Consider the following 12,776-nt stretch of genomic DNA (forward strand, 5'->3'; position numbering starts at 1 on the left):
GGAAAGGAAAAGGGGGGGGGAGAGGAAATCGGAAACCAAGGACAACCCAAAAGGACTCACTTTGCCTGATGACTCAACGCAACTAATAATCATCTCCCTCTCAGAGTGTCTCTCTCTGTGGCGTGTCAGTGAGTCCGGCTCGGGCTGCTGCTGCTGCTGCTGCTGCTGCTGGCGGCGGCAGAGGAGGGAGAGACTGAAAGTGACATATCTGGGGCTGCTGCTCTAGTCTCTCCTTCTCTGGTTTCCCCCCCTCCCCACTTTTCTCCTTGATTGTAGCACCCGCTCCAGCTGCTGCTGCTACTGCTCTTCCTTTCCAGAATAGCAGCCCCTTTAAGCAGCAGCAGCGGCCACCGCGGTCTCTCGATTTACCCTGCTTTTTCTCTCTATGTATTGGTTTCCTTCCTGAAGGTGTGAAAAAGCCTGTTCTCCCCCTCCCTTGCCTTCGTCTTTCTTCTCCCTCCCCTTTTCCTTCCCCCACCTCCTTGGCCACGAGCTCTATTGCCCCTTTGGAGGAGCCCTTCCTTCTCCTCCTCCTTTACCTCCTCCTCTTCTACCTCCTCCTCCTCCCATCATCATCATCACCAATATCACCATCATCACAATCATCTCACAAGAAGAAGACATCCTGACCCAGGACCTTAAAACATTAGGACTGGAGGAAGAGGAAAGGGCAAGAAAACAGAAAGGAAGAAAACAAGAACGTTAAAAAGGAAACAAGAAACTTTCCACCCTGGATTCTCTACTTTTGATCCATGGACAGAGCTCAGCTCAGCCAAGTTACAGACAGACTATAAGCAGTAAGTACAGAAGATAAGACACTCATACTGTATAACCATCCTTTGAGTTATGGTAAAACACTCCGGGTCAGATATAGCTTCAATTTTGACCCCTTTCCCCTTTTCCTTCTAACAGCTGAATTAATTGTGAATGAATAGGTCCTGTCTTCAATCATCTCTCCTACTCTTTCCCACCCTCACCTGGTTTCCAAAATCTTTATCAATGCGGCTTCATCAACCGGTGAAACCCGTCTGCGAGTGTTTCTCGCGGTTTGTTGTTGTGTTTTTACTACTTTGTGAAGTCAGCTGGCAAACGTAAACGCCGTTTAATTAAGAACTTTCCCCCAGTATTTCCACATGCCCCAAGGCCTCCTCTCTCCCCTTTCCCAGTAATAATTGGTGCGACCTGCAGGTTTGGTGATGAGAACGTTGGAAGTAAAAAAGCCCGAGGAAAACTTTCTGAAGCGATTTCTGAATGAGTTTTATGTAGGCTGACAGTTTATCAATGAATTCAAATGATTTTTGATCTTGTGCTGAAGTGTGGATCCCCTCCCCACTTAAATTCAGGGTTAGATGAAGATAAAAATGTTGTAAAATAATAATTGCAGTCTCTCTCTCTCTCTCTCTTTCTCTCTCTCTCTCTCTCTCTCTCTCTCTCTCTCTCTCTCTCTCTCTCTCTGTAATTGCTCTGGTAAATACCCTGAAGCACTTTGAATACAGATTACTGTTATTATAGATTTGGGTTTTTTGCAAAGTTATTTGTGTGTTTATATCTATTTTTGTTTCTCTTTCCTCTAAAATGATTCTGAAAAACATATAAAAGGGTATTTTAAAGGATGCCGTGTGCCCCCACGTTGGCGCAGCATGACCACAAAGCACCGAGTGCATCTTTCATCCGGTCAACCGGCTTATTTGATAGATGTGCGAATGTGTGTGCACACCCCTCCCCCTTTCAGTGTGTATGCGTGTGTGTGTGTAGTGTCTTTCCCGAAGTTCAGATCTTCTCCCGCCCTCACCCAAGCACGGTGAGATTGTCACGCCCAGGAATGATTTATGCCAACGAAGTTCAAATGAATGGGCCACTTCTGGGAGCCCTCTGGAACTTGCCGGTGCCCCAGCCGAACAGTTACGAAGTCATAGGGAGAGGGGTTAGTTTAGGGGCAAAATCACAAGCTCCCGTCCCACTTCTGGCCGACAAGTGCAAGCTTGTGTGCTGTATACACTCTGCAGCTTGGACTTTATTTGGCTAACGCGGGAGGAGGAAGTTTGTATTTATTTTGTAAAGCAATGTATAACTGGCTTGAACATCTATCACGTGTGTGAGCAGTTTTTCCCTCTTTTTTCCCCCCTCTTTCCCTCCCCCTCCTCCTCTTCCCTTTAGGTCCTTGCTCATTTTATTGCGATCTGCCTGTGGGAACTTTGTCTCCGAGTCAAAGTAGCATGGAGCGGAGAAGCGAGAGTCCCTGTCTAAGGGATAGCCCAGATAGAAGGAGCGGCAGCCCTGATGTCAAAGGTCCTCCTCCCGTGAAGGTGGCCAGGCTCGAGCAGAATGGCAGTCCCATGGGAGCCAGAGGGAGGCCCAATGGCTCCGTGACCAAGTCAGTGGGAGGTAACCATCCAATAGTATTAACGTTCACATAACAGACTGGCAGCAAAGTGATAATGGCATCAGGGTGTCAGGGTTCATGTTGATTAAGCTTTCCTTCTTGGTGTAGGATTACAGGAAGTGGATTCCAGATTGTTAAATAATGCCCCACTTGCCTCTCATCAGCAAGTAGCAGCTTCATCTGTATAGTTAAGACAGAAAGTGGTTTACCCAGAGGGTGGCATTTTTTGGGCACTTTGCCACTGTGTGCTGAGGTGTTGGCAGGTTTATGTCACAGCCAGCTAACTGTTTCTAGCTTTTCCTAGAGAGCATTTTTAGCGATTTTACTCTATTCGTGAGCCTTAAAGGGTCTACTGAAGAGATTAAGTTTGGGAGCGTTTGCTTTCACATTCTGGTCAGTAATGATCAATCTAATAGATTCCACAGCCTTATTTTGTATCTATGCCAATGCTTCAAGGTAGAATAATCTTATTTCTTTTCCTTGAGAAAGTAAAAAGTTTGAAAGTAAAAAAAAATAGATCTCAGATAATTTGTATTTTATTTCATTTTGATTTTCTGGATACTTATTGGTACTTTTTCCCATGTGCAAATAGTTACTGGGGGAGGTGGGAGAATGATTGAAGCTTTTAGAATAATGAATTTGTAACTTAGTTATAGACTGTATCAGGGCCTTTAAAATTAATGGACTGTGGGCATCAAGCATATTCATTCATTCCTGAAATTTTCATTTGAAGAAAACCTATGGTAGTGTTTTGCTTATAAATATAATCCCTCTACAATTGAATGGGGAAAAGTAGCCTGAAAAAAAGCCAAATACACCAGGGCCTATATATATGTTAAGGGAGATCTTAGGAGTAACTGTTTATTTTTAAAGAAAAAAATTTTTATTTCTACGATTTGTGTCTCATTTCTAGATATCAAATTCTGCTTGGCTTGAAACTTTGAGTGCTTTAAGATGCAGCTTAGTGTTATCATAGTTTCGTTTTCCCCTTTTTTTCTTTTAGTTAATAATCCAATCAAAACAATTATTGCATGATATTCTTTGGGACAGGATGTTAGAAGGCATAAACTGATGGAAAAGGGGGAATTTTTTTGGCTTTGTTGTAGGTATCCAGATTGTGTGTTTCTAAGTGGATAATTTAATTGTCAGTTCTTTTATAAAAAGTGAAGAAACAACTAAGTTGTGAATTCGTGTAAAAGAACTTGTTACTTATTTTACCATCACCAATCCCACATTACTCCATTGTAGAAGCACAGCACTAGTCAGTTACCTCTCTGTAATTACCCTCTCATGTGGGTAATTTAATGCATTTACCCCCTAAATTTCTGTAGCTTAGCCACAGTCTATGAAGATTTTAGTGATTTGAAAATTTACTTTAATAAAGTAAGACATCTTTATGGCTTCTTATTTTCAGTAGCATTAAATTAATGACCAGTGTCATAGAGAAGAAGGACAAAGAAACTTGGCTGTGAGTCTCCTCAAGTATTCTAGTGAGACTGTGTTTAATAAAATTCTTAATTCTTCTCTGTTGCATAGTGATCAGCCATTATTAATTTGATTTGAAAATGTTAGTATTACACTAGTACGATTGGGAAAATAAATAACTTTTTTTGAGACAATATAAAACATCCCAGGATCCTTGTGATTAAGGAAAGAATGGGAACATGAAAAAAAAATTATTTCCCTTATGAAAACTGTGACTTCAAATATTTTTAGGCTATAAATTTTGTTTTATAATTATAATTCTACTTTGCAAAAAGAAATGTATGGGGGTTTTGTGATTACATTGGAGGTTCAGGTTGAATCTGGTCTATTTAAAGGAGAAGAATGTCATACAGTTTTACATGAATATTATCATGCTTAAAATTAAGGATTAAAAAGTAACCTAATAGTATGTACTCCTTATTATATGATTTCAATGGAAGTTTTTATGTCTTGGGAAGGGTATAGATATGTTTTACCAGTTTTGGTACTTTTCCATTTTCCCAGACTTTTGTAATACTACACACATATTAATTGCTTCTGAAAACAAAATATAAAAATGAATTCACATCATTTGAATTTAAAATATCTACAACAGTCATTATTAAAGTAGCTAAAATAAATATTTGGGAGGATCATAATTGAAGCCTCTAAAAAAACTCTTATCAAAATAGCATAAAATAATTCTAGTTATATTCTGAAATACTATTTTAAATTGTTGCCTTTTATTCAATATAGTCAAACATTTTCAAAGTAGTACTTATTGAAGATTTATAAATAATCACCTATTTTGTGAATTTAAATTCAGATGAGGTTCTGAAGTAAACCCTACTAAAGTAATATTTGCCACTTTACAGAATAGTGATCGGATCTATAAACTGGAGAACAGCGTAATTATGGTACATTTTAAAATAATTTTTTGCACACATATAAACCTGCATGTTATTCAATAAGTAATACTTGCAATATGCAGATGCTTGTATGCAATTTACGATATTCTATCTAGGGATGTTTTTAATATAATCACCTCAATAATTAAATAAGTTTTAAAGCTTGAACCCTAGTATTAAAGGATAAAGAACATTCTTCTAAACCCTATCTTTTTTAACTTCAGCTGTCTTCCAGAAGTCTTATGAATTTATATTACTTTAGAAATGCATAGCTTTTATGATCATCTTTTAGATATTTCTTTAGTGATCTTTTCCATATTGTGAAGAGAAACAAAAAGTGCAAAAAGAGAGTGAGTGAAATGGCTCATTTTAGGGAAACTGAAGTATTTAATCAACTTTAATGAGGTTAAAAAAAAGGGGGAATATTAAGGTTCATTGCATTAAATATAATGTTTTCTGCTGTTGATTTTGACAAGTATTGAGATGGAGAAGCACACATGCATTTTCTTTTATTGTAAATAGAAAATTCTAGTTGGTGATTTATTATCTTTTTTTTTTAGTAACTTTTATGAAAACTAAGTGTATTTGAAGGAAACATTATTATGATGACCACAGTAAACTAGTGTAGGTAGTGAATATATAATTAATGTCTTTGAGGTTGTTTTGTTATAGGTGGTTTAAAAGTTTAATGTTTACAGTGTGGCTAACGTCAGCAGTATATACTAGAAAGTAGATCAGTTTTTCTTTGTCTAGTCCAACACTTTCTAGGATGTTTCAGCAGTTATCTAGGCACACTGTTTTAAAGCATGTATATAATAAAATATAAGTGCTCAGATGTGTATGACTGGCAGGTTTTATAGAGGGTCCTCAGAAAAAAAGGCTAATATCCCTTTAAAAAACATATGAAGCCTGGGAGAGAGTTTAGAGCAAGCAAGAGCACTGTGGTGTTGACAGCTTTATATCCCTGTTGGGTAACATTCACTTACTAGAATTGGCGTCTCCTCACAGTTAGTAATTCACTCCATAAGGATTTTGAAAAAAGGGATGATTAATGGTTAGGATATTCATATTTGTGAAATCATTGATTAAAACTTGTGAATCTAAATATTTTTAAAGGAAAAGATTATTAAGGATTTAAAAATAAGCATTTAAGAGTTTCTTAATATATGTTAGCATATGTACCAAAAATATTCTTCTGAATACAATACTTCATTATGATGAATTAGAATAGAAATAGTAATGCCAATGAAGCAAAACATTGTGATCTTCCTACCAAGATGGTATAAACAGGCCAACTAGAGTTTTATTAATTCTTGTTTTTCATTTCATTATTATTGCAATCCTTTTAATGAATGGTTCAAAGAAGAAGTAACTTTCATATGGATTTATTTAAACTGTGTGAACAGTACTTGAATAATCCAGATTATTTAATTGTTCAAAAGAGATTTAAACATTAAATATCTTTTTTACTTTATTTAGTTTCATCCTTTTCATGATTTATTTTTTTTTTTTGCTGCAGTTTAAAAAAGACATCAATATCCATTTAGGTGTAGGGTATGGATGTTCTGATATTTGTTTTATTCTTGAATTTGAATTTAATATACTCCTCAGAAAGACATTTCAATTCTGTTAAAGGATTGTCTGTCCAAACAATTCTTTTATAGTTTCCCCAAGTGCATGAACTATCTTTCTCTGGTACTATGCAGCCCTTTCAAAGACATAACTGTCTTGTTGTAGGGGAAAAGAATTGTTATATAACACATACTGATGTGTTCAAATAGAGAAGCAAATGTGATCAAGATTGTTCGGCAGGATCTCATTTAGAGTTGAATGTTGTCTGCAACAACAGTTAGTTTAATTGTCTACATGTGGAACATTTCCTTATAAGTAATTGGAGTAAGGATTAAAGTAATAGATGTTACCCATCCATCAGGTCAGGTAAAGTAAATATAGTAACTATTATAGTGGTCAAGTTTTTCTTTATGTAAAGACTATATGAGTGTTTAAGTTACTTGGTAGAAGGGAAATATATCATAATCTTAATGTATTCTTAGACAAAAAAGCATTATCAAATTACTCTTAACAAAAAGATGAACATAATATTGATTTCTTCTTATGATGAAATTCAATATCATTTCCTAGAAAGTGAAGATTCTTTTTTTGAAAAAGGTATTTTTCTCCTTTACCCTTTCTGAATTCATTTTAGATCTCCTAACTAGAATCAACTTAGCTTCTGGGGTCATCCAGCATATCCTCTATGTTTTTGCTGAGGTAGAAAAAAATAGCCTTAAGTGTTTTCAATCTTCGGCCTGTTATTAAAATAAAGATATATTTGGTTAAAAATATATGCAATTGAACATGCACATTAAACAGAATATAGGGTATCCACCCATTCAGTATTCTAAGCATAATTTGATGTTTAAAGTATCCTTGGAACCTTAAAATTCCATTTTGAGAAACCCGCTGACTGTTCTATATTTGAGTTTTCAAGATCATGCACAGGGAAATTAAAAAAAAAAACTATTTAGCAGTCACTTGAGGCATATCTTGTATTCACAGAAACTGGCCAGTGTCATTTTATTCAGCATGTAGGCAGCAGTGAGTAAGCTCAGGATAGTTGGGATATCCAGTGCTAATTAATTCTTTTTTCCCTTTATGAGGATACATGCCATTTACATCAATAAGGAAGAAAGGCAGCTTTAATGACAATTATTTATCTGGCCGTTAAGTTAAATGTTATTGATATTAGTGTAGTTCCAGTAATTCTACTAGATCCTTTATCATTGTTGGATATATCTAAATAGCAATGAGGAATTTGGAAGGAAAATTAAATTATTCATTGATAAATACATTCCCACTTTTTTTTTTTAAATCTGAAGTTTCAGGGCATGACCATTTTCAGTTGAAGTGTAGTGAATTTAATAGTTATATAGAATTTCTAAAAGTTTTCTTTTTTCCTTCCTTAGACCACTCTTTACCTCTGACTCCTTTCTATTCCAATTTAAATTGATACTTAAAAATGCACCAAGAAGCAAAAATATCTATAAAATGGTAGCTTAGTACATTTGAATGAATATGGCTCTGGAATTAGAGTACTTTAGCTCAAATCTCTGCTATCATGTTTATTATCTATGGACCTTTGGCAATTCTCTAATCTCTCTGGTCCTCAGTTCCTACTTCAGTAAAATGTGTGTTGGAGTAGAGTAGGTTAGGTGTGTGTGTGTGTGTGTGTGTGTGTGTGTGTGTGTGTGTGTGTGTGTGTATGTGTGTGTATGTGGTTAGAGGGGAGAATAGATGGTTTCTGAAGTCTTTTCTACCTATAATGCTATGAATTTATAACTATCAACATACTATATGTACAATGACAATCATTCAGTTTATTTTTCATATCAGCAGCCTGAGCTTGTACTTGATTACTTGTGATACTCAATATAATCAGAAAATATTTAATTTCATTTTTGTGAATAAATGGAACTTTTTCTGCACCTTTGTACCAATGTGCCAGAATCTGGTAACATTCATATTTTCTCCTTTTTTCCGTGAATGCTGAGATACAATGGCATTTTGGAACATATTTGAAGATGGAGTGTGTGACAAAAGTTGTATGTGTAACAGTTTGTCAGTGAGAAGTGACAAGTGGTAAATGACAAATGAAACGCTGGCACTGCTACTCTTTATTTTGATAAAAATGTCTCAATTTGCAGTGATATAATACTGTTTCATATTATTTCATGAGCAGTGTTAGATGCATAAGTAGAATTTAAATTTTGTGAAAGGAAAATTAGCAGCCCAGTTATCTTTTCAGAAGCTTTGGCAGCAAGTTTTTCCCAATCCCCTATCTCTACCCCCAGAGGATAAGAACAGCAGTGAAATATTGGACCTGACCCACATATTTTTTAACTCCTTATCCTTCTCTTTTTTTGGATGAAAAATCACTTCTGAAATAACTGAAAATGGTTACAAATAGGACACCTTTCAGTTTAGCTTAAAATAAGTTAGAAAGTTTGCCCTTTAGTTTAAATTATTTTATAAATAATTTGCTTTAAAGTAAATACTAACTTGGATGGTCCTAGTTTTTTTCTTAATAGTAGCAACCATTGCAGTTTCTAATAACTTCGAATGCCTATAAAGAAAGCTGTAAAATATAGGTCCTCTGTTTTGCAATATGCAATTGAAGTTTCTAAGCCATCTAGGAGTGTTAAAAACATCTTTTGGTATATAATGGGTTTATTGTTTGACCACATAACTGAAAAGAGGTGAATACTCCAAAGTAAAGAGAATGCTTTAGTTAAAATATATTTAGGACAAAAAAAAGAGATTTAAAGTAAAGATTTTGGGGAGAAAATAGTTTGTAAACACAAACATTCTATTTTCCCTTTTATATTTCATAATGGTTTATTTTCTAAATAGTAGGCATATAGTTCCTACTTAGCCTAAAATGTTTAATATTGTGAAGTATTAAAAATGCATTTACAATAAAAGAACTTATCTAAACTTTGTTGATATCATAGGATGTAAATCACTTTTTAGTTTTTTTAATCAAAATTATTTGGTCCTAAATTACAAATTTTATTTCATTTAAAAATCAGCATTTAAATATCAACAAAAATAATAAAAAAAGAAGCTGTTCTAACTAGTATAAATGAAAGAGAACTCGGGTTGGTTTTCTATTTGTGAAGATCTATTTACTTAGAGAGGAAAGAAGTAACATGATTAGAGCCGGAAAAGTTTGGACTTTTCTCAATTATTTTTGTTACTATAGCAATTAATTCATAATTGAGGTATCTTCAAAAAAGCAGAAATACAACTTTTGGTGACAGTTTTTTTCTTTTAAATTGTTGTCTACTCCTAAAGTTAAACTTACTTGAAATTGTAGTTATTTGTTTGGTAAAAAAACAAATGCAGCAAGAATATGATTATAAAAAAACCAACTACCTAAATTCCTATTAATAACCTAGCACTCAATAAGCACTCATTAGGTGCCTACTATCTGCCAGTCACCATGCAGTTATACCTAAGCCAGACATAAAATATAGGAAGGAGTCATTTAATATAGTGAGGACTCAAGTGCATTCATTAAAATACAATGGAGGAAACAAGACATTAAAATTGACATCTATGCGAATGGTGCTCCTAATCAAAGGTCACTTGCAAGGAAAAGAGCTTTGTCCTGAAACTAATCAGTGATTACTAAAATGGAAGTCAAACTAACATTTAAAAAATTAGCATAGCATGTGATTATACACAATCTTAAATAAATAAGTGGAATAAGGTGTTTGAAATTACATTAGCCATTTCATAAGAAATAGGAAATTAAGAGATAAAATGAAGATATGCTTTCAAGTCAACAAATGCCTGAAATGAATGTCTTTTATACCATATTAATTGTATAGTGTCCACTAAGGGCTGCTCAGTCACTGAAATATGTATACCTAGTTCAGTGTCTTCCTTTATTCCACTGAAGACTTACACAGAGATGAGGGTAAAAATGCCTGGAGATTCTGCTGAAAACAAATGTTTTCTAAAGCTTTAAAATCTGACAGAAGTGATTAATAGGAATATTTTTAATAGCATTTTGAATTTGAGCATATTAATAACAGGTACATTTTTATTTTCTTTAAAGGATAATTTTTGCTCCTTGGCCTTTTTCCTGGGAAGCAAATGAATTAGGCTACTTTTTAACTGAATATAATCAATATTTTCTTGCTTGTATGGAGTTATTTTTGCACTCAAAAAACTTTGTTAGTGTGCATTCAATGTGATTTTCAGAATGTGTAAAACATAAACCATTTCACAAATTCAAAAGCAACATCTAAGGAGTCAATTAACATAATTTTCATATCTGATTAAACATGTTAAAATAAATAATACTTTCTACACAAGGTGTTTCCGTTATTTGCAATATTACAGCAGGCAAAATTTAACATTTCAAATAGTTATTAGGTAAATATGTGCTAATTTAAAAATTTGTTGAATTAGATGACATTGTTCTAACTTACTAAGAACTTGCTTTTGTCATAATCCAAAGATGCTTTCAGAGACACATGATAAATGCCTCTTTAAGTGTTGTAGTAAAAGAAAATGACTTGTATTCTGAGGCAGTGGGTAGTTTATGTTGTTTTGGACCCATTTCCCAAGCAGTGATCGAAAACAGATTACAATAACAATTATACAGTCAGAAGATGCAATATCCATTTCTGTTTTAATTGAGTGAAAGAATAATAAAAACATCATTAAGAAAAATGAGGTGGACCTGTCACACAATGTACAAATTTTTAGACTCAGAGAAGATGCAGAGTAACTGGAGTGCTTTTAGTTTACTTTATCACATTTATTAGTGAAAATCAGTTTGGTGGAAAAGAACATTCAGCTCTGACTCTTTATAAAGAAGGTCACTGAAGGAGTCCATGAGAACTGATTGTTAATGAGATGTTAAAAGTGGTTATTAGTCTTGCCTTTCTATTCAGGTTTGTAGAATCCTTTACCTTTTCTTATTCGTCTACTATCATTTCTTTGCCTCTTTTTATGAGGTAACTATAAGAAGCTTAACCAGCTAGGTAAGGAGGTGTACCTCTTGTTGATTTAAGTAAAAGTTTTGCCTCTGTCACACAAAAGTTGTAGCTCAACGGAAGAGAAAGGTCTAGCCAGATATGGATGTGGTTCAACAACCCCTCTTCCCCCAACTTCTGACCCAATTGAAGGGGAAAGCTAGAATAGAAGAGTTTTAGTGATTGAATCGAATAGGCAACACACTTGTTTTTCTTCAGCATATACATGCTTAGGAGTGGTTGAGAGATGAAGGGAGGGAAATTGAAGCCTTTACTTTTCCCTATCAGGATAACTCTACTTGTCACTCCAGACATAGCAGGCTCTGAGCTCCATCAGCAATAATTTGGACCATTAAGTTGATAATCTCTAACATTGCTGGGCCTCTTGCTGACACTCCCCAGAGATGTCCTTTCAACAGCTTGTTAGGGAGCAGGAAGGAGGAAAGGAAATTAGTGGTCACTTTTCCACCTTTCTAGACCATGAGTTTCTTAATTTATTCATACAGACTGAGCTATTGGAGGCTTGGGTAATGGTAAGTTTTACACAGACTCTGAGCATGTAAGAACTGGAGAGGTTGTCCATGGTGCCATGGTAGTGTGAAGACATTATGACATTGAAATGATTTTCATTTTTTGTGGTAGTAGAAGCCCAAATTTGGGCTCAATTGGCAAACAGGCATATATATTTATAAATTCCTTTTGTTTTTAGTGAGCCCTTTCTATGGTCTGACAGTTTAAGACTCTAGAGTTGATCATTTTTGGTAGAGGCCTCAAAAATTTCAGAACTGTCCAAAACAATTATTCCATATCCTTTCCAGAATGAAGTCCCCAGTGTCTACTTCTACCTCTATACATACAACATAGCAATAATCCTCACCCCCTTTCTTGTTGCATTCCAATGTGGCTATCATACTATCAGAAGACTAGTTAGTAATGCTTTTGTTAAAATTTTTTTGATAGTGAAGTTTTTTTTAACATTGAAATTTGTGTAACATATCACCATTGACTAATACTGCATAGGTTATGCTACATAAATGGTTCCACTTTTCAGGTCATCATTTAACCATAAATGTTAATTTGGGATGGAACTTGACTTAAAGGTTTTTTTTTTTATAATTGTGGAGGGAATCTTTTGTCAAATAATTTTTAAAGGTTTTTTTTCCCATACATACATAAGACTGCCCTCCTAAGTAAACAAATTAATAGTACACAGCTACTTTGAAATACTATTTTAATCCAACGTGGTAAAATTTCAGCAATTTTTCACAAGTTTGCATTGTAAACTCGTGCTTTCAATAAAAAAAATCAGTTTGCTTTTTTTAGTCTTAGGAAAACAACTGAGATGCATTTTTATCAGGTACTTTTGCTGTCTTTCATTTGTAACTGGTGTCACAATTTGTATTATTTCTTTTTTACCTATTCTTTTTGTTTGTTTAGTAGACAATTTGTAACCAAAAGAACTCATATAGTAAA

At 34.5% G+C, this 12,776-nt stretch overlaps 1 protein-coding gene across 1 annotated transcript in view; it reads left to right on the top strand.

Annotated features, from left to right (window-relative positions):
• The first annotated feature begins 275 nt into the window (after positions 1–275).
• Positions 276–12,776, top strand: part of SATB2 (SATB homeobox 2) — a 234,964-nt gene continuing 222,463 nt past the window's right edge. Inside the window, exons 1-2 of the mRNA XM_044669668.1 lie at positions 276–797; positions 2,158–2,385. Of these exons, the coding sequence (XP_044525603.1) occupies positions 2,217–2,385 (169 nt within the window). The 5' untranslated portion in view covers positions 276–797; positions 2,158–2,216. The remainder of the gene's footprint in view (positions 798–2,157; positions 2,386–12,776) is intronic.

Source organism: Gracilinanus agilis, chromosome 3 (genome assembly GCF_016433145.1).
Source record: "Gracilinanus agilis isolate LMUSP501 chromosome 3, AgileGrace, whole genome shotgun sequence".
Lineage (NCBI taxonomy): Eukaryota > Metazoa > Chordata > Mammalia > Didelphimorphia > Didelphidae > Gracilinanus > Gracilinanus agilis.